Consider the following 26,299-nt stretch of genomic DNA (forward strand, 5'->3'; position numbering starts at 1 on the left):
TGCATTGCAGGGAGGACAATTGAACTACTCAGTCCTAGGGAGGGGAAACAGTGAGTTAAATCCAAAGACCGATTGGATATCTCTGAATTATTAGAACCCAAGATCCAGATGTTATCAGATATCATGTAGTTTGTGTTTCAGAAAAGTCCTGAATGTTGTACTGGATCATAACAAACTAAGTACGACTAATCGGTCAATGTAACTGAGAAAGCCACAAGCAGTGTCTGCTTGATACAGCAAAGCAAGATGACAGATCAGGGAACAGTACAAAGAAATATCTAGCTGAGTGAATCTAGTTGTCAGTGAAAATCTACAGTTGTGCCTGTAAACAAGTGCAGTTTTTGAAGTCAAGGGATGTATAGACTCAAGAAAGGAAGGTAATCGACGAGAGCAAGAGCAGGCACTGAGGTAGTTTCAATACCACCTCAGTAAAAGAGAAGAATTGTAATAGTTTGTGAAGTTTAATGAGATTTCATAATGCACCATGTCATCAATATCTAGGGAGAGTTTCTGAGAAGTCTGTGGGATCAGTCTCAATCACATTTGCTGCAGAATGTTCAGTCAGAAGAGATTACATATGGTTACCAAATGTTAATTCTGGGTGTTAGAAATAAACTTTACATGTATTGTAGATTATATCACTTTAATAACTTGTGAAATAAAGTTTTGTTTTGCTTAAAAACGTGGAATTTGGTGGCTGTATTCTCTTTGTAATTCCTGAGATCACTTGTTTTTTACTTTAAAAATAAATGGTTATTGGTCTCTATCTAGATCAAAATATAATTTGATGCTTTTAACTACAATCATAAAATAATTTGAAGGGTTGTCAAGGATCAAATGTGGTCAGGTGATCCATGACCTCTAGGATTGTTACAGAAATGTACTTAAGAGGGAAATCAAGAGGGCAAAAAGGGGGCATGAGATAGCTTTGGCAAATAGAGTTAAGGAGAATCCTAAGGGTTTGTACAAATACATTGAGGACAAAAGGGTAACTAGGAAGAAAATTGGGCCCCTCAACTTTCAACAAGGTGGCCTTTATGTGGAGCTGCAGGAGATGAGGAAGGTACTAAATGAGTATTTTGCATTGGTATTTATTGTTGAAAAGGACATGGAAGATATAGAATGTGGGGAAATAGATGGGGACATCTTGAAAAATGTCCATATTACAAAGGAGAAAGTACTGGATGTCTTGAAAAGTGGATAATCTCCAGGACCCTGATCAGGTGTACCCTAGAACTTTGTGGGAAACTAGGGAAGTGATTGATGAGCCTCTTGCTGACATATTTTTTCATCAATAGTAACAGGTGAGGTGTCGGAAGACTGGAGGTTGGCTAGTGTGGTGCCACTGTTTAAGAAAGGTGGTAAGGAAAAGCCAAGGAACGATAGACTGATGAGCTTGACGTCAGTGATGAGCAGGTTGTTGGAGCAAATCCTGAGAGACAGGATGTACATGTATTTGGAAAGATAAGACTGATTGGGAATACTCAGCATGGCTTTGTGCATGGGAAATCATGTCTCACAAACCTGATTGAGTTTTTTGAAGAAGGAACAGAGAGGATTGATGAGGGCAGTGTGGTAAACATGATCTATAAGGACTTCAGTGAGACGTTTGACAAGGATATGGTGAGCAAGGTTCGATGTCATGGAATTACAGGGATAACTAGCCATTTGGATACAGAACTGGCTCACCTGGTACTTGTATGGAATGAACTGCCAAAGGAAGTGGTGAAGACTTGTACAATTGCAACATTTAAAAGGCATTAGGGTGGTGGTGAAGCAATGCTGCTTTTCAGACTGGAGACCTGTGATCAGTGGAATGCCACAAGGATCGGTGCTTGGTCCACTACTTTTCCTCATTTATATAAATGATTTATATGTGAGCATAAGAGGTATAGTTAAGAAGTATACAGATGACACCAAAATTGGAGGTGTCATGGACAGTGAAGAAGGTTATAACGGGATCTTGATCAGATGGGCCAATGGGCTGAGGAGTGGCAGATGGAATTTAATTCAGATAAATGTGAGGTTCTGCATTTTGGGAAAGCAAACCTTTGCAAGACTTATACATTTAAGGGTAAGGTCCTCGGGAGTGTTGCTGAACAAAGAGACCTTGGAGTGCAGGTTCATAGCTCCTTGAAAGTGGAGTCGCCGGCAGATAGGATAGTGAAGAAGGCGTTTGGTATGCTTTCCTTTATTGGTCAGAGTATTGAGTAGAAGACTTGAGAGGTCATGTTGGGGCTATAGAGGACATTGATTAGGCCACTTTTAGAATATTGCATGCAGTTCTAGTCTCCTTCCTACCTGATAGATGTTGTGAAACTTGAAAGGATTCAGAAAAGATTTACAGGTTGATGCCAGGGTTGGCAGATTTGAGATATATAGAGAGGCTAAATAGGCTGGGGCTGTTTTTCCAGGAGCATCTAAGGCTGAGGGGTGACCTTATAGTTTATAAAATCATGAGGAGCATGGATAGGGTAAATGGACAAAGTCTTTTCCCTGATGGCGAGAGGGGAATAATATAAAAGAGACCGAAGGGGCAACGTTTTCATGCAGAGTGTGGTACTTGCATGGAATGAACTGCCAAAGGAAGTGGTGGGGGCTTGTACAATTGCAACATGTAAAAGGCATTAGGATAGATGTAGTGGTTCTGTTCGCCGAGCTGGAAGTTTTTGTTGCAAACGTTTCGTCCTCTGGCTAGGAGACATCATCAGTGCTCTGGAGCCTCCTGTGAAGCGCTTCTTTGATGTTTCTTCCAGCATTTATAGTGGTCTGTCCTTGCCGCTTCCGGGTGTCAGTTTCAGCTGTCCGCTGTAGTGATTGGTATATTGGGTCCAGGTCGATGTGTCTGTTGATGGAGTTTGTGGATGAATGCCATGCCTCTAGGAATTCCCTGGCTGTTCTCTGTCTGGCTTGCCCTATGATAGTAGTGTTTTCCCAGTCGAATTCATGTTGCTTGTTGTCTGAGTGTGTGGCTACTAGGGATAGCTGGTCGTGTCGTTTCGTGGCTAGTTGGTGTTCATGTATGCGGATTGTTAGCTGTCTTCCTGTTTGTCCTATATAGTGTTTTGTGTAGTCCTTGCATGGTATTTTATAAACTACATTATCTCTTAGGCATCTGTTGATAAAATTGCGCGGGTATCCGCAATGTGGAAGCCAACTTTAATCCCAGTCGGACTCTGCAATTTACAAAATACACAGTTGGGACAAGCATTATTCATTCAACCAGGCCTTGGACAATTAGCTTCCTGTCCAAACCAGATGGCCTGGAACTGCCTGGCAGTGCTGAACGGCCACATCATTTCCACCTCCAGTGAACCTGCTTTGCTAGAAGAATCCTAAGCAGACTTGGTGGCTCAGTAGGAGATCAAAGGCATAGTGTGACAAGACCAGCAATTAACAGTTAAAGGCTCAAAACCATGTTCTGTGACCATCAAATATGGAACATAATATCCTCATTGAATCTTCCTGGCCCTGTCTAATGCTGGAATTAGACACAGGCTGCAGAATCTTTGAGAAGTTCATGAAGAGGGGGATAAAAGAGACAACCTGGAATCGCAGCCCTCTTTGCTTTTGCAACTTCAACAGTGTCTCCAGAGAGGACCTTTGACAGACAACTGAGCTGGATCAGTGGTGCTGGAAGAGCGCAGCAGTCCAGGCAGCATCCAAAGTACAGCGAAATCGACATTTCGGGCAAAAGCCCTTTGCCCAAAACGTTGATTTCACTGCACTTTGGATGCTGCCTGAACTGCTGTGCTCTTCCAGCACCACTGATCCACAATCTGGTTTCCAGCATCAGCAGTCATTGTTTTTACCTCCTAAACAACTGAGCTGCACAGCATCTCCAGCACTTTGTACCTCATGGCCAGCATCATCAGACTGACCAGACCCAAGAAGAGCACCTCAGTGAGACAGCCCGAAAATTAGAATCAGCACAAGTTGGAGGGGAAGTCTAAATTGAGCACTGCCAATCCTGGAATATCAACTATCCTTCAAGCCTACCCAGCTTTATTGAACATGTATCACTAGTCCTTTCAGACAAATAGTTCAAATACAGTGTTTGGGACCTGTAGGTAGAGAGTAGTGAATCCTCAAAAGCATGTCAAAAGTAGATAGTTAATGTGGATTTCAAACTGTTTTCTCAACAGTCCTGTGAAGAGATAGGTAGAGCTTAATAGAGTTTAAATGAAGTACAGTTGTAGAATCTGATAAACATTGATTTTCCTTGAGAAAGTGTTAATAAAATTATGTTGGACCTTCCCCGGCTCTTGTCCCCTTTGTCTACCTCACCACATAAACTGCCTGAGTTAAAAGGGTTGCTGCAAACTGCTTAAGTTTAGTAGGGCTGAAAATGTGTTGCTGGAAAAGCGCAGCAGGTCAGGCAGCATCCAAGGAGCAGGAGAATCGACGTTTCGGGCATGAACCCTGAAGAAGGGCTCATGCCCGAAACGTCGATTCTCCTGCTCCTTGGATGCTGCCTGACCTGCTGAGCTTTTCCAGCAACACATTTTCAGCTCTGATCTCCAGCATCTGCAGTCCTCACTTTCTCCTATAAATTTAGCAGGGGTACATTTACCCACCTTTCAATTTGCAACAGATAACAAAAGGCTAGTGGTCTGGTCTGGATCACAATTCTGGCTAAATTAATCTGACTAGCTCTATGTACAAGGCTAATTTCCAACACTGTTTCTGAAATCAAAACTGGTGCAAAGTATCAGTTAAACCTAATTTCCATTTGATGTAACTTGTGTTTTAATTTCTTGATCATTTGTGCAGATTTAACTCATTTGAACAGATTGCCCTGAAAAACTCAGAACAACCAAAATATTTGCCCCAATATTTAGAACCATGAAGATAGAAACAATCTTTCATTGCACCACAACGATGAGCTTCATGTATGTGAAAGTAGGTCCTGCAATTTGCCAAAAAATGCAACCATCACAAAATACTTTTGGAGAGGAAATTCAATTCAAACTCGTCTCTCTTGTAACTGGTAAAACTTCAGAAAATTCTATCTGGATTTTGCACATTTTCATTTTTGTGCAAAACCACTAACCAAGAATAACCTCTTGTTTATTTTTGATAAATCCATTTTGTCTTTCCAGGGTATGAGTAATTTACATTTGTGAGGCACAAGGAGTAACAGACTGGCATTTTTGAGGTGGAGTAGCTGTCAAGATCATCTGATAGAAGAAATTAGCACAGTTTTTGACACAGAAGAATCTACGTATTTTAAATGCAGTTTTCTGCAGCTCTGAATGCTTTATAAGCTGGTGATTTTGCCATTCTTCCTCCAGGCATTTGATAGTACATTTTTAATTTGCTGTTTGGGTTTAAAATGTCAATGCACATCAGTTATCTATTACTGAAACTGTTCACTGTTTTTTTTAGCATTAGAAGGCCAGTTTTATCAGTATATGTCTTACTCTTCTATGTTCAATACTCAACAAACTAGATGTATTAGCACAATTGCTGTCTGCTATGATTACACGTTTATTGTAGCTACGATCATGGAAGCTCATTGAGACAAATAAATAATTAAATGACTAAAATGATTATGGATAAGGTCAGCAAAGGATGAAAGTCAGAGCATTGGTTGGAAGGTATAATGAGGCAAGAAGAACAATACAAATGGAAGAGTAGTGCAATAGACTTTCACTACTATTTGGTGATGATGTGAACTGGATTTTAGTGGAAGTCACCAAAGATGAAGTCTTAGAGCAAGACAACTAAAGGATGACCCAATTGCAATAAAAGAGAAAATGAAATGGAAGGGATGAATCTGAAAAGCTGTTTCAAACCAAAGTGTTTGGTTTGAACAATAGGGACAACGACAATAGAAACTACTAAAACACAAATGTAGCCATGGACTTCTGAATGAAGTTGTTGAGTAAAACATCCCAGAATCATTTAAGAATCATCTGAATGCCATGTTGTGAGATTGTAGAATTTTTCAGGATGACAAGTCGATTCAAGCCAAATTGAAATGTGTATATCTTGCAATAAATATTGTGGTATTATGTCCCGACAGACCTTGGGAGCATTTTGAATGTTCTCAGACTTTGTTGAATGTATGTTTCTGAACTTTGCATTTCTGCCATTCATCATGTTCACAGCCACCCACAGACCTGGGCTCTTTTATTGTCATAGAAAGACTGATAGGAGCGATCTGGGAAATTACTTTGCATATTAAAAAATCACTTATACCTAAATGAATATGTCATAAATTTACCTGACTTGTTCAGTGAGTAGGAGAAAGTGAGTACCTCATGGATATGTATGGGAACTTCATGCTCTTCTTTTGCTTGAATGCTGATTCTTTTAACAGGATTTTTCCTTTAGCAAAGCTTGAGGTGGAGCAGGGCATGTCAAGGCAGCATCTTCCTGAATTTTGTGTTTCAGTGACAAGATATCAGATTTTTCCATCTCATTTACACAATGGTTGTAATGATGATGCTAATAATACAGAACACAGGTAGTCTCCTTACCATTTCTACTTCAAAATTTAGACAGTTTTTACCTGTAAACTGGCTAAAACTTAGAAAAGATATTTATTTCTTCAAACACAGTTCAATAACATTGAATTTATTCTAGAGGTGGCTAGATACAGCACTTGGGGTGAATGGACTCAAAGATTATGGGGAGAAAGCAGGATTAGACTATTGAGTTGGACAATCAGCCATGATCATGATGAATACTGGAGCAGGTTAGATGGGCCGAATGGTCTCCTTCTGCTCCTATCTTCTGTGTTTCTATGAGTAACACCTTACTGGGATTGCTTTCAGCTGCTTGAGAGAATAGCTCAATTAGTTGAGTATAAATAGTAAGTGATTAATCACCTTTGATTCTTAAGGACCTTAATTACTGAACAATTGAAAACTCTCCAATGGCCCTTTCCAGCCAGTATTTAATTGGAGGGATAGCAAATATGTCATCTCCAGGGCATAATTTAGTTTCCAGGAGCTTGAGATATCAGGGCAGATGAAAACCCTACCATGGCTAGCCTAGAGTCATAGGAGATGCTCTTCTAAAGCTTGCATATGTTTTTATAGGCTAGCTACAGGGAATTTTGTTTGACATTTCTCTTGTGTCAGAGCGAATAGTTACAATAATGAAATTAGCTGCATCAGTGAAATGCATTCCCTTCCATAACACTGATCTGCATAGCATTTGAGTTTGCAAAATTAATCAACATGACTTTATGAAATGAACATGTAATTACCTGCCTCAAGATTTCTCTGTATTGGGTATTTTCTTCACCTCCCATGGTGTTGTAACCACGATGAAACATCTGTTCCTGTTCTATTTGTCTTCACCTGCTCTTTGTTTATGTGTCACCTACGATATTAAAAAAAATCTTGGTACGCATGTAAAGAAAATTACACCAGCAAAATAAAAACCTGGGAAAGCTTATACAATAATAACAAGCAGATCAGCAAATGCTTTTGAATTACTTCTCTGGATTTATATTAATAGGTAAAATCAGTATCCTGCAATAGTTCAGCAACCACTATGTCTCTGCCAGAATCTGTTTCCTAAACTACACAATAATCCATAGTCATTAGTTCAAAATGTACTGTTCTAAAACCCATTCAGAAATATTGAAGAAAAAAAGGATTGTAATCTATAAAAGCATTGGATAAGCAATGAGTATAACCTGATCCAAACCCAATGAATAAAATAAAATTGTCGTAATAGTGAAATTGTATATTTATTGGAAAACTAAACCTTTTACAGACAACGAGAGGGATTTCCTTTGCAAGTTTCTATCTGCAGTTATGGCTCTCTAGTAAGTTTGGGAATTATGTCAGAGCACACCTCCTTTCACTGTTTGTCTGAAAATATATGATTTTATGAGGCTATGTTTCAACTGGCAGAAGGACCCATAATAATAACTCTAAGCTACTGACATGAGTCAAGGCAGTGTGAGGTGTATGTCTCATTTTCAATATTTATGCTCAGGTCAGACAGGTTATGTCATTTCCAGGGAGGATAAAACTTGAACCTAGACATTCTGACTCAAAAGTAGGAATGTTACCGCTGGACCATCTCGGTATCTCTCTTGGAACACCTCATTTTCATCATGATAAAGATAAGCTGTAAATTCTAACTGTGCTTTTAGCCAGCTGCTCACCAAATGGAGGATGGGAAGTTGGTGGGGGTTCCCATGATTGTAAGATAGCCTGCATCTCCTAGATGGGAAATCCATTCGTCACTGATCAATGTCAGCTTCTCTTTCACTCATAGTGATCCGCTTTTCACAGAATGCAATCTTCCCCCCCTCATCCACCCCCCAAAATAACATGAAAATTTAGGTGGAGGAGATGACTCGGATGAAAGAGATTTCTTTTCCCCCCACAAATAAATGCCCATTACTCTGCCAGATAATGTTATAACAGTGAACATACGTATCAGTAAATGGGTCTGTTTGGAGTCTGATACCACTGACACAGAAATAATTTAGAAAGAGTTCAACAACCTGACCAGGTATTTTGAGGCAAAACCCCCAGTCACATCTTGCTTAAAATCTGAGCAGCATTATACCAATTCACTGTACCCTCTTTGCTGCAAACCTTACCCCTCTGTTCCTTTTTTTTGGAGTATTGCAAGTAAAACATGTTTCTCTTTCTGCTTCCTTTGTGCACTCTGATCCAGTTGATGAGCAGAATAGACTTAAAAAGCTGAAAAGCCTTTTTCCTGCATCTATTATCTTGCCAACACACTTTGGGTAATTTCTTTTACACCCATTTCCAAATAAATTATATAAACAAAAGAGATTTTAACAGAGATTGATGGGGTATGCTACAACCCTTTTAACTTAAAATAAAAATTATTTTTTCTTGGGTTTTTCAATCTTAGTTATTAGTCCCTGCTCTCCATATTTAGTAGATCAAATTCTCCAGGATGCAGTCATTATTTTGTCAATGCCTTCAATGGCATCATTCTACTAAATTACATTTTGTTTTTTCTTTTGTCCATGTAAACAGTCTGTTCCATATTTCTACAAAGACTATTTTTTAATGGAGAAGAAGTACTTTTATTGGCAGGTGAGACATGACAGTTGTGCCACAATGAAAGCCATTTGGCACTGATTTAGGTTTTTTAAGAGCCAGACTAATTTTTTTTTGCTGCCTGTACAAAATAACTCCAGGGCTGGTTCACATTATAAACTTTTTTTTTACATCAAATAAACATCAATTTATTAAAAAGTTCCTCATAGTGACTTTGTACCTTGGGATATTAAAAAAAAACTGGCTATTCTTCTTACTTTGGTATAAAATTAGATTATTTCCAGAACAGGCATTTGAATTCCTTTTTTTTTAATGCAGCTCTTTGTAAAGGAAAAGCAGACTTTGTAAACCTTAATGAACAACCTTGTTTTCACGCACTAAAACCTCACACAGATGGTATTCATAAACCATTTCCTTTGGGTTTACCTGTAAATGTCTGCACTGGACTGTATCCCAGTGCTCCATTGGAGACCAGCCCAGAAAAAAGCACAGTAAATTGTGAATAAACCGTCAACGTAATTTGTGATTAAACTTCAACTACACTGTATTTGAATATGTGATCAAATGGAGCAGATCTCAAGAGATGGAAGGCTAGGATGAATCACAGTTTACCATATTCAGTATTTGTCTCTTTTAAATATCATACTATAATCAAAGCATAAGACACCTGGTGACTATTAGTCTTTCATTTCACTCACTTTATTGTGTGAAATGTTATTTCAATGATAAGTTTAAGCTTGTCAGTTGAGCACCAGACAATAAAACAACCTCTACACAGATTGAATACTGAGAACATAAGCAGAGACATTTAATTAAAGTACGAGAACTGTTTATTGCTGAGGTACGCCAGACAAACTGAAATCATCAGCATCATGCTACTTTTAGTAAACATGTAAGATTCTTTTTAAAAGTGGATATCACAAACTGTTTGTTGTTTTTCGCAGTAGTTCAGAGATCTTTTAAAATATAAACAAAAATTGAAATGAAATACTAATGTGCTTTTTTTTCAATCTTTGAAAAGTTTTCTTTCTGTTTAAGTTTAATTTCAGACTGTCAAATCAACTAGTGTTGAAGAATCATTGGACATGTGGGCCATGATTCACATCTATTTTTGAGTTCATCAGATCATGTGCTTCTCAGCTTATTATTTATGCAAGTGAAATGTATGATGAATTTCTCAGAGGATTAAGTGGAAAACAAGTTGGAAGTTCTCACAACCCATGGACACTTGCCAGGCTTGAAGATTCAAGTGTCCTATTTAAAGGCTGCTGAGATGGAGAAGAGGTGATGGACAGGCAGCACAGGAACTTTGTCTAAGGACATCCCAGATGTTTGTGTCCCCTTCACATCTTCTCTGACAGTGAGCCTGTTGCTTGCAGGAACTCAGGTTTAGGATGGTAAGCCTGAACCTAGGGTCCTTTAGGCCCGCATCTTGCAGGAAACACTTGCCGAACTCATCAAGGTCATCCTAGAAGGCAGACTACCTTCAAGCCAGTTGCAGATGCTAAGCCTGCACCTGAACATAAAGAGAGGGAGAGAGGGAGAAAGAAATACTTCCAATTGTCAATCAATGCACAGAATAAACAATTTTAGAAATTTGTCTTAATTTGCACAGTTCTAACATATTGTTGTGCTCATGAAAAATGTTCTATGAAGTGAAACAGAATATGCTGCATTTCAGTTGCCACACCTTGGTAAATCTTGCATAATCACAAAGTGGTTGGGTGAAGAGAGCCCCACTCATGAGGAAATTGCACATCTATAAGTGGGGATTCAGGCGAGCTATTGCAGATGAATCTCAGCAACTTTGAGGGTAGTAAGGTATGGGGGAGGAGCAATGAATGCCTCATGTTTTGTTAGAATTATGGTAGCTCCTTGGATATCTAGCACAGCCCTGCATTCTGTCTTTTAAGGTCACAATGAATTTAACATTACATGGGAAAGAAATGTCAAAGTGGACCCAGTAGTTTTGTGAATTTATCTACTGACATAGATAATAAAGGCAGTTGTTGTCATTAGGACTACTGGAATTGGATTGCCACCCAATCCTTCTGAATGTGGGTCCTCAACCAGCAGTTGGCATCACTGTGACATGATCATAGAATCCCTATTGTATGAAAGCAGGCCAATCGGCCCATCAAGTCCACATTGACCCTCTGGAGAGCAGCCCCTCCGCCCCATCACCATAATTTCCCATGGCTAATCACCTAGCTTGCAAACCCCTGGATACTATGGGGCAATTTAGCATGGCAAATCCACCTAACCTGCACATCTTTGTGACTTTAGGAGAAAATCTACTCGGACGTGGGAAGAATGTGCAAACTCCACTCAGACAGTTGCCTGAAGCTGGAATTGAACCTGGGTTCCTGGTACTGTGAGGTAGCAATGCTAACTATGAGCCACTATGCCTCCCTATGATGAATCAATAGATCCTTATTTGTCTTCTGCATTGGCTCTTTCATTTGTAGATAGCTGTACTAAAGCTTGTAGATGCTGCAAGAACTCCCTTCCTCTGTGGTAGATCTTGCTCTGCTGCTCTTTCCCCTCAGTGCTCAACAGCAACTGTGAAGGGTGCTTCTGTGGAGAGGATAGAGTTGCATCTGCTGTCTTTTGTGATGATCCCATTCAAAGTGGAAGGACAGTAAGAAGAACTGCTAGATATTATTTTGCCCTGCTTACTCAACCTGCAGCCGATCTGAGAATGCTTCGAGGAAGTTATAGTCTTAGTAGAGTGATACTGCACCCAAGACACCTTTCCCCATTAAGCTCTGAATATACCCTTGCAGAGGCTTGTGTCACACTTGATCAAGGCCCCAAGCAGTGTATGTGTGTCCCATTATTTTCTGTATTGCTGTTTTTGTTAAGAGGACAGCTCCTTGCCATCCAATTTACAGGATCTTGGAGATATGTACAATTGCAAGAATACCACCAAGCCTGACAATGTCCCTTTCCATATACATGAGTAATCCTTACCTCATGTATGGTGATCCAAGAAAGTGTCTGTGGGCTTGGCATGGAGCACATGTTTGTAAGCTTCCTGCCAAACCATCCGACTCACATCCCAAACCCCCAGCCCCATTTTCCCTCCCACATCAAACCTATCATTGGAGCCCCCGCCCATCATCCTTTACAGGGGCTGGCGTTCTGGCTTGCAATCTTCAAGACTGTGCCTTCATCAATGGGGATGATACATACTGAGCAAATATGCTTCCTACTGACTTCAAAGATCATAAGATGCCAATTAGGCCAGAATGTGGAGTCAGGCTGAATGACTCTTTGCCAACCCACTACCTGGACCTATTCATGATTACCTTGGCCTGGCCCAGGAGCAAATTCATGATGGGATTTGATGACCTTCCCACTCCCCAACTCTGTGGGTGGTCAAAGATTAGGAGCCTGGGACTGAAGTACAAACATATTTTGAGGAGCAACACACCCCTATCCCCCCTCCAACAGACCATCCCCACGTACCATCCTGCACCCCCATCCTCACCCCCCACCCCAGAACCTTGAGGGAAAATGAAATAGCTGCTGTACTCTATAACACAGAATGCATGTGGAGCAGTGATTCTTTGAGGCTGCAGCTGATACTCCGCTCTCTGACCCCTTTCAAAAGGGTTACATGCTGCTGCCACTCGGACATGGCTTTGTCAATATCATAATTTTATTGTACAATTGACCTTTGGATCAATATGACAAGCTTTAAACAATACTATCGCTGTAATGATTAGTAGGGTCTGCCTATGACTCGCAAAATTACCTTGTCCATTCTTCTTGTCACTTGTTGTTGCACTCCCTTGTGCCCCTGATGACCTTCTTTCCTCTATTTTGATTAAATCCCTTAGCCTGACCATTTAATGACATTCTGACCTCCTATCAAGGTACCTTTATCTTTGCTGGTTCTGCACATTCATCATATCAAGATCAGAGTGACTATAACTAGCCTTGTAACCCGCAACAGCTTTGGGACCAAATGGTATTTCCATTTCCTACCAGGTCACACCCTCTCATCTCCAACCATCCCCTGGGACGGTGACCATTGGGTACAATCAGGCCAATCCCAAGATTTGAGCTGACCGTAGCCTTTATGATCACATGATCTGACCCCAAAATCTCCCGGAATTTTATGTGATCTATCCTGCTCTAACTGACCATAGTCTATTCCACAGACTAAATTCACAAGACAACTGAATGATCAGCAAGCCCCAGGCATAACTTGCTTGACTGCTGGGGTTGACTTTGCTGAAATCTCAGAAAGCAATAGCACACCTCCTCAGACTTGCACAGGACCAATAACACACCAACTTTGGATTGTATTGGTCTATGGTTATGCTTTGTATGGTATTGTAATGGCTTGCTATTGCTTCTGCAGATTGACCAGAAGACGGTCTCATTCTTTTTGCCTGCCACTGGCATATAGTGGAAGGATTTGAAATTTGATACTCAGCCTGCTTAGCCATATAATAAATATGCATTTCATCACTATTTAAACCCAAAGTGGGACTTGAAACTGGAGCTTTTGGCTCAGAGGCAGAGTTGCTTCCTGTGGCACCATAAAATTGCCTCATATCAAATAATTACAATCTTTAAAGCATCGGTCATCAAAAAATGTAGACTTCCAAACCCAGAACACTGAAAACAAGTCTATATCATAATGACAAGATCAGCTCTGCTCAGCATTAATACTCCGAGGGGCAGATATGTTAGATTTTTTGATGTTGTTGAATTCTCAACATCTAGAAGTTTTGGATGAACCCAAATTGAGGTTGTTTGCTAACTCTCAGCTTCCTGACATCACCTCAGTGGCGTAGTCTAGGTACAGATATGGATGGGAAGCACATTTGTAGTGGATGTGACAATGTGTAAGTGTGTATAATTTAAAGGGATGAATGCATTTAAAAGGCAAAATGACAAAGATAGAGAAGTGTTTGTAAAGACTCCAAGGCAATTCTATCCAACCAAAATCGTGAAGTCTTAAAGAATGGACACTAAGAGCAAGCAAGGCTGCAAGGAATGGAAATCCACATACAAGCCTTTTTCTGCTGAAGGTTATGTGGCATATTAGAACCTGATCTTCTGCTGAATGCCTAGCTGGGGCAAACTCAAGCTGAAAATGTGTTGCTGGTTAAAGCACAGCAGGTCAGGCAGCATCCAAGGAACAGGAAATTCGACGTTTCGGGCCAGAGCCCTTCATCAGGAATTCCTGATGAAGGGCTCTGGCCCGAAACGTCGAATTTCCTGTTCCTTGGATGCTGCCTGACCTGCTGTGCTTTAACCAGCAACACATTTTCAGCTCTGATCTCCAGCATCTGCAGACCTCACTTTTTACTCAAAGCTCAAGCTCACTGGGTTGAACAGTGGGTCTCATGGCAGCATTATCACTGGTTGATATTGCAACATGCCTATAAAAGGCGACGAAAGTCAACAGTGACCAATAATTTACAGGGAAGTGGGTTTGTCAATGGCTGCCACAACTGTATTTACTGTAGTCACAGATGTCCCAGCAGGAGACAGCTAAACTTTACATCTGAAATGGCCACAACATTCTTATAGATAAAATAAAATAGAGATCATGGGTTGAATTTCCCTTCCCTGGGGTGTTGAGAATAATAGCAAGCATGATGACTTAATTGGGTGAGAGTTCAAAGTTCAGATTCCTGCTGTCAAGCTTTTGCAATTATGTCCTCCCAATTCAGATCATAAGATTACTTTCTCACCCTTAGGTAGCGTGAGGCCTATATACATGTATTTGCTTCTTATAAATGACGACTCTTCAGAATTAACCTTTTCCCAATCAAAATATTCATTGCTCGAGACACTTAATTGCTAAACCACAAGCATGTAACTGGCACTCACTTTGCCTCCAGTTAGGGTGAATATTGTCACTGTCTCTTCTGGTACCTTCATAGTGCTCTTTTCTTCAATTTGCTGGAACTTCCAGGAGGCAATGTTGACTAAAATACAATGGACCATTTCTCCATCCAACAGGGCAACAGTACCAGTATCTGCTTCTCAGGTGACTATTTAATAGAGTCAGATAAGCAGCACATGGCCACATATTGCCTGCCTTGATGTTTGTGCTAGAGGGGAATCTTTTAGTGCAAAATGCAAAGCAATTGCATGTGGTCATTGGAAATGGTAAATCTAGGTTGTCCAAACCTATTTCAGTTGTCCTTTTGCAATCAATTTGAATATTGCTGAACAACTTCTGTTTTTGCTGAACCAACAAGCTGTGCCAACAAAGCTACAGGGGAGCAGTTCAAATTAGACGCCATTTGATTCCATGTAAACAATGTAAAATCAAACTGTTGGATTGACTCCATCTTAATGAGACTAGAATTGTTCACCGTGTCTGAAGAATTAAGCAGCCAAATTTAGTCACAAAAAGCTGTATAAACAGTATGTAATTGATTTATTAAAATGATCTTGAAAGTAAATCATCAGATTGTCTTTCGTATTCAGAAGTTTTTATTAGCTTTAATAAATAAATTTTGAGTAATGCAACGTTGAAAGAATGTTGAGTGGTGTCGTGCACCAAAACTAAATTTGTTTTGCAATTATTTTTATGAATATTTCAGAGGAACAGACCAAATTCTATGAACAGAAATGAGATGACAGCTTTACATTCAGTATAAGAAATTTCCTTGTATGACTATGGTTATAATGGAACTAACCATTTATGGCGAATTAAAGGCACAGAAGTACATCCAGTAGACATTACTGGATTTCATCAAGTGATGATTATATTTTAATATGAAAATAAATCCCCACCTCCAATTGGGTTTGACAACATTCTATGCATGCACCAGATAGAGTGTGCCTTCACAATAACATCACTGTGCCTTTCTGCTGTCAGCATTCTATTATGAATCTGATGTGAAGGCTGGTGTTTCTGTTGAGATTTTCTATTCATCTAATTTAAGAATCTTCACTGACATCAAACAAGTTTTCAAGAACAAAAAGCACGTTACAGAAAATGTAATTACAAGAAAACATTAAGTTGAGTGATCTCTGCTCTATCCCTTGCGTAAACACAACAGCTTCTTTAGCACAATAGCACGAGTGGCCTGTTCTGTATAAGTTTTGATAGAAATAAATAATTGAGAAACTTCAAACATTGGTTCAGTATCTCATGCTTGATTTATACTGGAAGAAAGCTTAATTTGCAAACCAGATTATATTTCATTCTATTTGATCTAAGTTCCAAATGAGTTGCAAATCTGGAATAATTGCTTTGTACAACACAAAAACAAAACACTGCAAGTTCTAGAAATGTGGAAAACTGATGGAAATACTCCATATGCACCCAGCATCTATGGAGAGATTAATAGATGGGATTTAATAGATTCATTAAGGAGAGTTTGAAGGCAACTCATTTAATTCAGTGGTGGGGTGCAAGGCAATGGGGGACCCTGCTATCTTACCATTCATTCCCTGATAATATTTAAGTGTGGATGGGAAAGTGTGTGGCTGGTGCGCATCTCAACACCACTTGATGCCCTTGACAATCAATGCCTGCTTAAAGGTCACACTCCACCGGCAGTTGTATTCATCCAGCAGTAGCAGCAGGACTGGTCATATGGGAAGCCAGGAAAGTAAACCTACTGTAGCTGCCTGCAGGCTTGTTATGGAGGATAGAGGGAATGGAGTCATACAGTCATAGAGATGTACAGCATGGAAACTGACCCTTCAGTCCAACACGTCGATGCCGAACATATATCCCAACCCAATCTAGTCCCACCTGCCAGCACCCAGCCCATATCCCTCCAAACCCTTCCTATTCATATACCTATCCAAATGCCTCTTAAATGCTGCAATTATACCAGCCTCCACCACATCCTCTGGCAGCTCATTCCATACATGTACCACCCTCTGCATGAAAAAGTTGCCCCTTAGGTCTCTTTTATATCTTTCCCCTCTCACCCTAAACCTATGCCGTCTAGTTCTGGACTCCCCGACCCCAGGGAAAAGACTTTGTCTATTTCTCCTATCCATGCCCCTTACAATTTTATAAACCTCCTATAAGGTCACCCCCCAGCCTCCGATACTCCAGGGAAAAGAGCCCCAGCCTGTTCAACCTCTCCCTGTAGTTCAGATCCTCCAACCCTGGCAACACCCCTGTAAATCTTTTCTGAACCCTTTCAAGTTTCACAACATCTTTCCAATTGGAAGGAGACCAGAATTGCAAGCAATATTCCAACAGTGGCCTAACCAATGTCCTGTACAGCCACAACATGACCTCCTAGCTCCTGTACTCAATAGCTGAAACTGTGTTGCTGGTTAAAGCGCAGCAGGTCAGGCAGCATCCAAGGAACAGGAAATTCGACGTTTCGGGCTTATGCCCGAAACGTCGAATTTCCTGTTCCTTGGATGCCAACACATTTTCAGCTCTGATCTCCAGTCAACACATTTTCAGCTCTGATCTCCAGTCAATACATTTTCAGCTCTGATCTACAGCAACACATTTTCAGCTCTGATCTCCAGCAACACATTTTCAGCTCGGATCTCCAGCATCTGCAGACCTCACTCTTTACTCCTGTACTCAATACTCTGACCAATAAAGGAAAGCATATCAAACACCTTCTTCATTATCTTATCTACCTGCAACTCTACTTTCAAGGAGCTATGAACCTGCACTCCAAGGTCTCTTTGTTCAGCAACACTCCCTAGGAACTTACCATTAAGTGTATAAGTCCTGCTAAGATTTGCTTTCCCAAAATGCAGCACCTCACATTTATCTGAATTAAACTTCATCTGCCACTTCTCAGCCCATTGGCCCATCTGGTCCAGATCATGTTGTAATCTGAGGTAACCCTCTTCGCTGTCCACTACACTTCCAATTTTGATGTCATCTGCAAACTTACTAACTGTACCTCTTATGCTCACATCCAAATCATTTATGTAAATGACAAAAAGTAGAGGATTCAGCACCGATCCTTGTGGCACTCCACTGGTCACAGGCCTCCAATCTGAAAAACAACCCTCCAACACCACCCTCTGTCTTCTACCATAAGCCAGTTTTGTATCCAAATGGCTAGTTATCCCTGTATTTCATGAGATCTAACTTTGCTAATGTGGTGCAGGAGATGCTAAGTCTTATTCATAGGCATTCAGACAGATCATGGCAGCCTCCCTCCCCCACCCCCTCATTGGGACGGCTCTCTGCAGTGCTGACAGCCCTTCTCCTACTGGTTTATGCAGCTGCCCACAATCCCAGCCCTGCATTCTCCACACTGATATCATTCATCTCATGGCCTTGCTCCACTGACAGACCTGAGTGTCTGGTGCCTGCACTGAGCCCAGCAGCTGCCACCGTTCCCTCAGTGGGTTGCTCAGTGGCTCACATCAATCAGCAAGGTCCTGGGGTGGGATTTTCACATTACTCACCCAACCCCGCCCCCCCCCCCCTTTCCAACTAGGGTCTTTTTATTGTGTAATCAACCTGTCCTGAGGTGTTATGGCACACATCTGGAGCAGGCGGTACTTGAAAACGGGTCTCTGGGTCCAGAGGTACTGACATTACAACTGTACCACAAGGGTCCTACCCAATGTCTTTGTGACCTGGAGAGGTCCATTGTCCATTTAATTGTCTGATTAGCATTTAATTTGGTAGGATGCGTAAAGTGGGAGCACTGATCATCTTGTTATATACCAGTACACTGCAGAACATTTGAAACTGAAAAAAATCCTCCATTATTCATAATATCTTTAGCTTTCTCACTGAATGCTGCCTGACCTAATAAGTATTTCTGTTTTTTTTTGCTTGGAGCAGAGATGGAAGGGTTACAGAGAGTTCTCCACTTGTCTCCAACCTCTAAATTCACCTTTTGCCAACTATTGTTAGCTGTTAGCTGGTTGGGAACCAGTCTCCTGTTGCATCATCCATATTAACACTAATTATTGATCTGTTGTCTTCCTTTTGCTGTTGTTAATGGCAGCTTGTTTACTGGTGTCACAGAACATCCGACCTCAGTGACAGACTTAAAGGCAGCCTGCATCTTTCAAAGGAGAAATGGACTTCAGCTGTATTCGACAGCTTTGCAATTTGACTGGAAGCATTGGCAAAGGATAGAGATGTTCTGTCCATTCATGGGCATTAACATCTTCAGCCAAACCTCTGGGCACTAACTATGAGATGTGCATGAGGTCTAAACTAGAATTGTAGAACCAAAACTGTCCACAAAAGCAAATGTAATTAATAATCTGACAAAGGTTCTGAAGTTAAGATTTCAAAAAACAGCACTCTTGCTGCTCTCTCCTTAGACATATACCATCAATAGCCCCAGCATTTACAACTCTGTTTCAAGTGGCTCACTACATCAACCAGCCTTGCAGATCAACAGTAACCATCCACCTCAGTTGCGATTGCATCTTAGAAACAGTGAAAGTGTATGATTAGCACAGGCAATAGATGTTTTCACAATGTGATTTTTACTTCTCATTTTTCAATATCGTAAACTTGATAAGCGATGTTGTAATAACTTGGTGTAAGCAGTTTGTGTGGATTACTGTTGGTTCAGAATTCCTGACAAAGTGCACAGGATAAGATCAGTATATGCCCAAATGGTGTGACTCAAGTTTTGTATTCTCCTTTTTGAAGCACAACAGCCTTTACATTAATCTAATGTTTCTGCCCAAAGTGGCTTCTTCATGCAGTAAAATCACTAAGTTAAATTGTGGAAGCCTGTAAATTTGAGTTAAACAGAGCCTCAAAAGGTGGAGGAATCACCTATGTGATCCAGTTTGCCTACAAACAAGTTCTGTCAAAAAACATGAGCATGATGACACAGTAAATGTGCTTTTTTTTTCAATTTGTTTACATCTTATAAAGGCCTGACCTTGTATAGCAAAAGGTAAAAATAACGAGAGTTAGCTTTGAAAAAAAGCCTCAGTTGTCTTTCTTTCTGCTTAGCACATCATGTCTTAAATGGGAACATCTTTTCAGGCAGAAGGACAAACTTCCAGAGCAAGACTTCCATTCTTTGTAGCTTCAATGTGGAAACAGGAGAGAAATCCGACAGGTATTTTTCAGGTACTCTTCAGGTCCATCAGAGCCTTTATTTTCATTTTCTTCTATTCATACATTTTGCCCACCTTTCTGATCCACTTCAAATGATGGAGATCATCCAGGCCGTTCTGTTAGCCTCATGGTATAGGGGTTGATATTTGCAAAATAACATAGCTTCTTGGACTTTGCTACCACAAGCAACAGCATTTCTTTGGTGCCATCTATGTTGCATCAATCACATCAATGACATGTTCCTCGCTTTACTTTTCACCATATGCATTTCAGCATTAAATAGAGTGATCTGCTAAAAGACAGCAAAACAATCCACTTTAATCCACATTAAAACTACTCTTGGTGTATACTCATTCTGAAAAAAAATTGTTCAAAAACATTTTTGCTGCAGGCTTTCCCACAATTTCACACTTTAGCTTGGTCTAACTCCACTCTGATTAGCACAGTCATACGATAAACATGCATAAATCCAACTAATCAGGGTTACCAGTCTGAATTTTCAACTTAATGTGGGCATCCTTTATTGGATTTCCTATGTCAGTGAAAACGAAGTTTAAAAGCAAGGTGTGTCTATTTTGAATTTGTGAAATATGAAAATGTTAGTTCATTAACACTCCCTGGATATTTTACATTGGCTTTCCTTCAGAGGAGAGGAAATTAAGCAACATAAATGTTGTTTCGAGACACTTTGTAGTATATTTTTGTGAGTCTTTATAAGTTAGTCCAAACTTCATTTGATGCAAGTTGAGTCAGAAATAGCTCTTCAATGGTTTCTAGGGAAGCACACTGCTTGGTGTGTGAATTTGAGTATTTCCACATTTGTAGAGTAGGATGTATTTTTATTGGATCATGTTCTATAAAGGTATGGGCATAATCAGTTGCATTCTATATGCTGAAAAAGGCATTAGGTTGAATTAATAAATTTGTGTAAATTGCACCACCCTCTTCCCATGTTCAAAGTAGGTAGCTTTGACCTTTCCTGTGCAAGATGACCATATATGTATTGGACACATCCATGTCCCAGGTCTTTACAAAGATCCAGATGTATAAATGCTCAGTGCAATTGTTGTTGGCTTAGCTGATCAAACATTTGCCTTACTTTGGATGACTAGCACATAACTTAGGCTGGTCCTGAAGAACCATACTGACGCTAAATTGTTTGTCAGAAGCCTGTTTCCTTCAGATGCAGTTAAATGAAAACACTGCTTTCCCAACCATAAAAAGAAAGTGCTCCAGTCTGTGATGTTGCACCAAGACTTCTATGCCTTACCTTCTTGTCAGTAAAATTGGGCAATGCTAACAAACCATTTAATGGTTCCTTTAGAATTCAACTATGTAACAAGGACTTAAGATCAATACTGAAGCGTAAAAGAAGTCAGTTTCCATAAAAGTACGTGAGTAATGAAGATGAAATACAAACCATGGTATTAAGTCATAAAAATTTATAGACTACAGCTGCCTTTAAATTTCCTTCAACATAAGAATATTAACTGTCTCCACCTCACTCAATATATTGTAGGGTCACAACTCTAAATGCAACATCGAACATTCCAAAGTATTAAATTTAGTTTCCTGTCAGCAGGATTGAAAAGAAATAAATGAAATCCATTTTCACTTTAAGACAAAGACCAGAACTTGCCTAAATATTTGAATACTTGGAGTTAACTTCAGCCAAAACATAACCACAACCAGCTTAAATCAGTCTCTATTTGTTAGATGAAAATAGAGAGTTCTGTGTGAATTGAGCAGACCTGCATGCCCCTTACTTGTAAAAATCACCCTTAGGAATATGAGTTCAAGCGTTCTGGTAGTCACTTTAGTCGGATCTGAGTTCGAAAACTACAGCATTAAATTCGTACCAGAGTCTGTCATATTGAAAAACAGGCCATATGAAGAAAGTCACGTCATGCTAAATACAGAAATAAACCTCTTGGAGAAAAACAAAACTTAAACCAAACAGATTGAAATTTAATCTTGCTATTCTGTGAAATCGTGAGAATATTTAGAGTCAACATAATTTCCAAATATGCAGGTATAATCCAAATTTCTTTCAGCAAGTGAAAGAAAATAACAAATAGAGGATGATATGAAGCCAAATGTACAAATGAGAATAATTCCACCAAAATAAGAATCAGAGACTCAACAAGGTGCTCATAAGAAAGGAGTTTCACAATGTAATGGTCACACATTGAGTCCATGGGTTGCAGGATACTTGAATCCGTCAACTTCAATTATGGTGAGTTTTCCCAGTTACAGGCTGAATCTGCAAGGGTTCTTAATAATGCTGGAGCATTTCCTTTTTCTGTAGGTGGATGTCGTTCTCCAATTGGTTAACAGCTACACAAACTTGAGACCAGTTGTTGGTCCACGTGTTAGTAATGAAATACTCAACCTAACTAAACTATCTTAAACAACAGAGGAAGCTTCAAGAAAGCAGCTACTTGAGGTTAATAATGTTTACTTTAAGAGACTTGAGATTTAGGCATTCTGTAGATATATCACAAGATTTGTTGAATGGGATTTTCCAGGTCCAGAGGAGACCTTCAAAATGAGACAGATTAGCATTGTGATATGCTAACCAATGCCTTCCCTCCTCCATGTAATTAAGTGCTGGGTTCATGGTACCTTCCAAACCCACATTCATTTAATTGACTACTTAAGAGTTTTCATAAAAACAATCACTTTAGGTTCTCATCCTGATAGCTGCAATTTCCCACCTCTGAGTGGGCATAGTGTGGGGGATGATGTTTGTTGAGAGCTAACTCCTTTCACTTGCTTCTAATGCCCTGGCACTTCTGCTCCCAACCCCTGCAACAACACTCAAAGTTTAACTTGTGTTAGTCCTCAATCTTGGGATTCCAGTGCATGATGTAATGGCGGCAACCATAGTCCTCTCACTGGTGTTGCTGAATGCTACAGCTGTGGGCAGATGGAACATCATATACTTCAGTTTCAAGTTGAGAGGAAGGTCTGCCAGTATCTTCTTAAGAGCTTAATGGACAGGAGATCCCATAGGCCTTCCTTCTAATACAGAGAGTACATGTGTGTGCACGTGCATGTGTGTGTTCGTCTTGGCTCTCTTAGGCTACCACAAGACACCTGCCAAAATCGGAGAGATTCAGCCCATTGTTGGTGTTCATCATGGTATTTCAACTTTGTGAAAAATGTCCCCAAATTCAGTGACATCCTCAAATCCACAATTGATTGACAAATAATGACAGTATTAGATTAATAAATATATATTCCTCGTTGACTTTGAAGTCAATAGAAGAATTTGAAATTTTAATATAAACTTTATTTTTGCATTAGACTTTGTCATTTCACTCTATTACAGAATTGCTTCAGGCCACTATGACTCATTTTTGGTTACTCACTTAAAATCAGGTGCATTGTAAAACAAACTCTATTCTTAACTCAGGATGTCTCCAACAGATTGACATTACCATAAAACATTATATTAACCAACTGCCAACTTTGAATACAAGGAATGGCACTGAATTTGATGCACAAAAGAAACAAGCTCAGGGAATACCATAAACTTCTTAAATAATTTAATTGCAAAAGGTTTTTTAAAAATATTTCTACAAATGCAAGAATGCATCTTTTTCACCATTAAATACATCTCAATATTTTAAAAAGTTTGCAAAATACTATACAGGTATGTTTTCCAAAGTGACTGGAAGACAGCCATTAGGTTTTTCTACAAAAGATTAGCCACTGTATGGCTCTTACAGAAGTACTATGTAGAAAGATTACTTGAGAGGAAATGGTGGGCCACATTATTAAAGCTTGCACCAAATTCACAGCAACATAACCAAATGTATTTTGTTAGTCACAGATGTCGAGCAGGTACTGTGAACTACTACTGAATGACCTATCACAACGAATAGTTCAAAATTATTTTTTACAACATTGTTATTTTACAGAACAAGTTAGAATTAATGGTCTACTTTTGTGAATGAGGATTGCAGAGCATCAAAATTTAACTGTATCATTCTGCACATTTTGCCTTGTCTATATACAATATAGGTACGTGCCATTCAGAGTGGCAAAATATACACAGTCTGTATTTATTGGTTAAAGCCCACACATTAACAAAGGAAAATATCTAAAAGTATGTACAAATATACAGTCTCCTCTGCCAATGTCTTCTTGGAATATTAAGTAAGGGAAGGTTTGAAGATGAGCTAAGAAATGATTTACTGTAATACAAACTAAATTAAAAACGCTTATTGCCTTTTCCATATTTTGTGTCACAATTACTCTTTGCACTCTATTGTTTACAAAGGTTTTATCTGTTCTTTAGAAAAAATAAAATTTCCTTTCTTTTGGCAATGACAACAAAATTTAACAGCACTTGATTAAACAGATGGCCATGAAGTTTCTTCAGTCATGTACAGTTATTCTTTTTCTTGACAGCTCTCACAGTTAAAGGTTCTAAATCATTTTGGTGTTTCGGCTCTGCTTTTGCAATTCAGAATGTTCCACACAACTGTGTTCCCATGGGTGACAATTTCACAAATTTCAGCTAGAAGCCAAAGGAACCCCAACAATAAAGTCCAGAATGAAGATTCTGTCTTGCATTACAGCAGTTTTGAATCAGAATCAATTTATTGATGAAAGTCTTGTCATCCATCTTTTTCCAGGTGTTATTTGGTTGAACACTATAAGAACTGTTTCATGCCTTTTGTGCACAGCATATCCTTCCCTTGTCAGTATGCAAGGGTAGCCAATGCATCCAGTCATTCATTTACTTAGAGTAACCATAAATTAAAAGAACACCCGGTAACTTCAAGTTAAATCTTGTATTCATGATAGCTAGGCATGTTTCCTTTCACTTCCATCTCACGATATAATTATCCTGATTGCCAGTATTCAATATTCAAGTGCCACAGAAGTTGTGAAGAAAGGTCATTCTGAACCAAAAGGTGCAAGCACACCTTGAAGGCATTCCATTATTATTCCAATCTGGTTTTATTGCAAGTTGAGAAATAGGAACTAACTCAAGAGACTAGATTATCACTCTATATACAGAATTGTTCAACTTCTTTCTTTCTTTTCATCGATGGTGCTCTGAAGGAATGGAACACAAGTGGAATATCAAATCTATGATCCAATATCTCATGTGGTATCTTGACACATAGATTTTAAATAATACATCTTCAATATGAAGACTTAATAATATACTGACTTCTGGGCAAAACTTGCCTTCTGTGGCAGCTTTTGAAAGTCTTTGATATCGTCACAGGTTTGGTGCAAAAGAAGTAAAAATCCCATGACAGAAACCAATTGCCCAAAAGCCAAGATAACTATTTTCAGACTGTGTTCCTTTTTGGAGCCCTTTCAGATATTTTTCAATTCATGCTACAATTATCCTTGAACTGAGGGTTGACTTGAAACATTAGAACTAGGTGCTCCACACAGGAAAAACTGGAAGTCAGGCACTGCACACAATTATCCTACTTGACTTCAATCTTAATTAATTCCAGAGTGCCTTGCTGTCAGACCTGCACTGGAAGAGTTTGGTTCATCTGTAATCTCATGTCCTGAATGCTGCCGAGAATCTTCTTCTGGTGTCCAGCCAATGTAACTCCTATCCTCAGCAAGTCTCTGCAAAAGAATGCACATTTGTTACATTTTCTTTGTAAATTTATTTTGACTAGTTTCCAAATTTTTTTAAAAATTGTTTAATAATTCAACACTGATGTCTTCAGAATTCTCTTTTCTTCCCTCCAACACAATGAAAAATGTGTTTTCTGTAATTTTAAAACAACAATTTACAAATATCTGAGTTGCCCTACTTTGGTTATTAATATTGCTTATCATCTAAGATTTCTCTACTTAAACATAATTATTCTGCAGTATTTATTATGTAATAAGTAAATTATAAGGATTATCGAATGAGGTCTTTAATTGCATCCCATTCAGCTGATTGGTAGATGTCTAAAGACAGGGACGATTAAAAAACCTTTTGGAAGGAAGAAAGTTCAACTTGATGGTTCACAAATTCAACTTCCCACTCATTATTCTTTTATGTAGTATTCATCTCCATTAGTTGGTTCTGTCATTCCTATGATGAAAAATATCTATGTAATCATTTGGTCCCAATGAGTTAAAATTACTTATTACACTGAAACCCAAGCATGAAGCCAGTTCCTCTTCAAGTCACACACTAATTTTATTGGGAACTTTATTCACTGTCACTGGGTCAAAAACGTGAGAGTCCTCTTCCTAACAGCACTGTGAGTGTACCTATAACACATGATCTGCA

The 26,299-nt window shown here is 39.4% G+C and overlaps 1 protein-coding gene across 4 annotated transcripts in view; it reads right to left on the minus strand.

Annotated features, from left to right (window-relative positions):
* Nucleotides 1–23,564: 23,564 nt before the first annotated feature.
* LOC132821877 (ephrin type-B receptor 3-like) overlaps nt 23,565–26,299 on the minus strand; it is a 90,119-nt gene continuing 87,384 nt past the window's right edge. For all 4 annotated transcript variants that reach the window (XM_060834795.1, XM_060834793.1, XM_060834794.1 and 1 more), the window contains one exon: nt 23,565–25,638. In XM_060834795.1, coding sequence (XP_060690778.1) covers nt 25,530–25,638 — 109 coding nt within the window. In that variant the 3' untranslated portion in view covers nt 23,565–25,529. The remainder of the gene's footprint in view (nt 25,639–26,299) is intronic.

Source organism: Hemiscyllium ocellatum, chromosome 13 (genome assembly GCF_020745735.1).
Source record: "Hemiscyllium ocellatum isolate sHemOce1 chromosome 13, sHemOce1.pat.X.cur, whole genome shotgun sequence".
NCBI classification, from domain to species: domain Eukaryota; kingdom Metazoa; phylum Chordata; class Chondrichthyes; order Orectolobiformes; family Hemiscylliidae; genus Hemiscyllium; species Hemiscyllium ocellatum.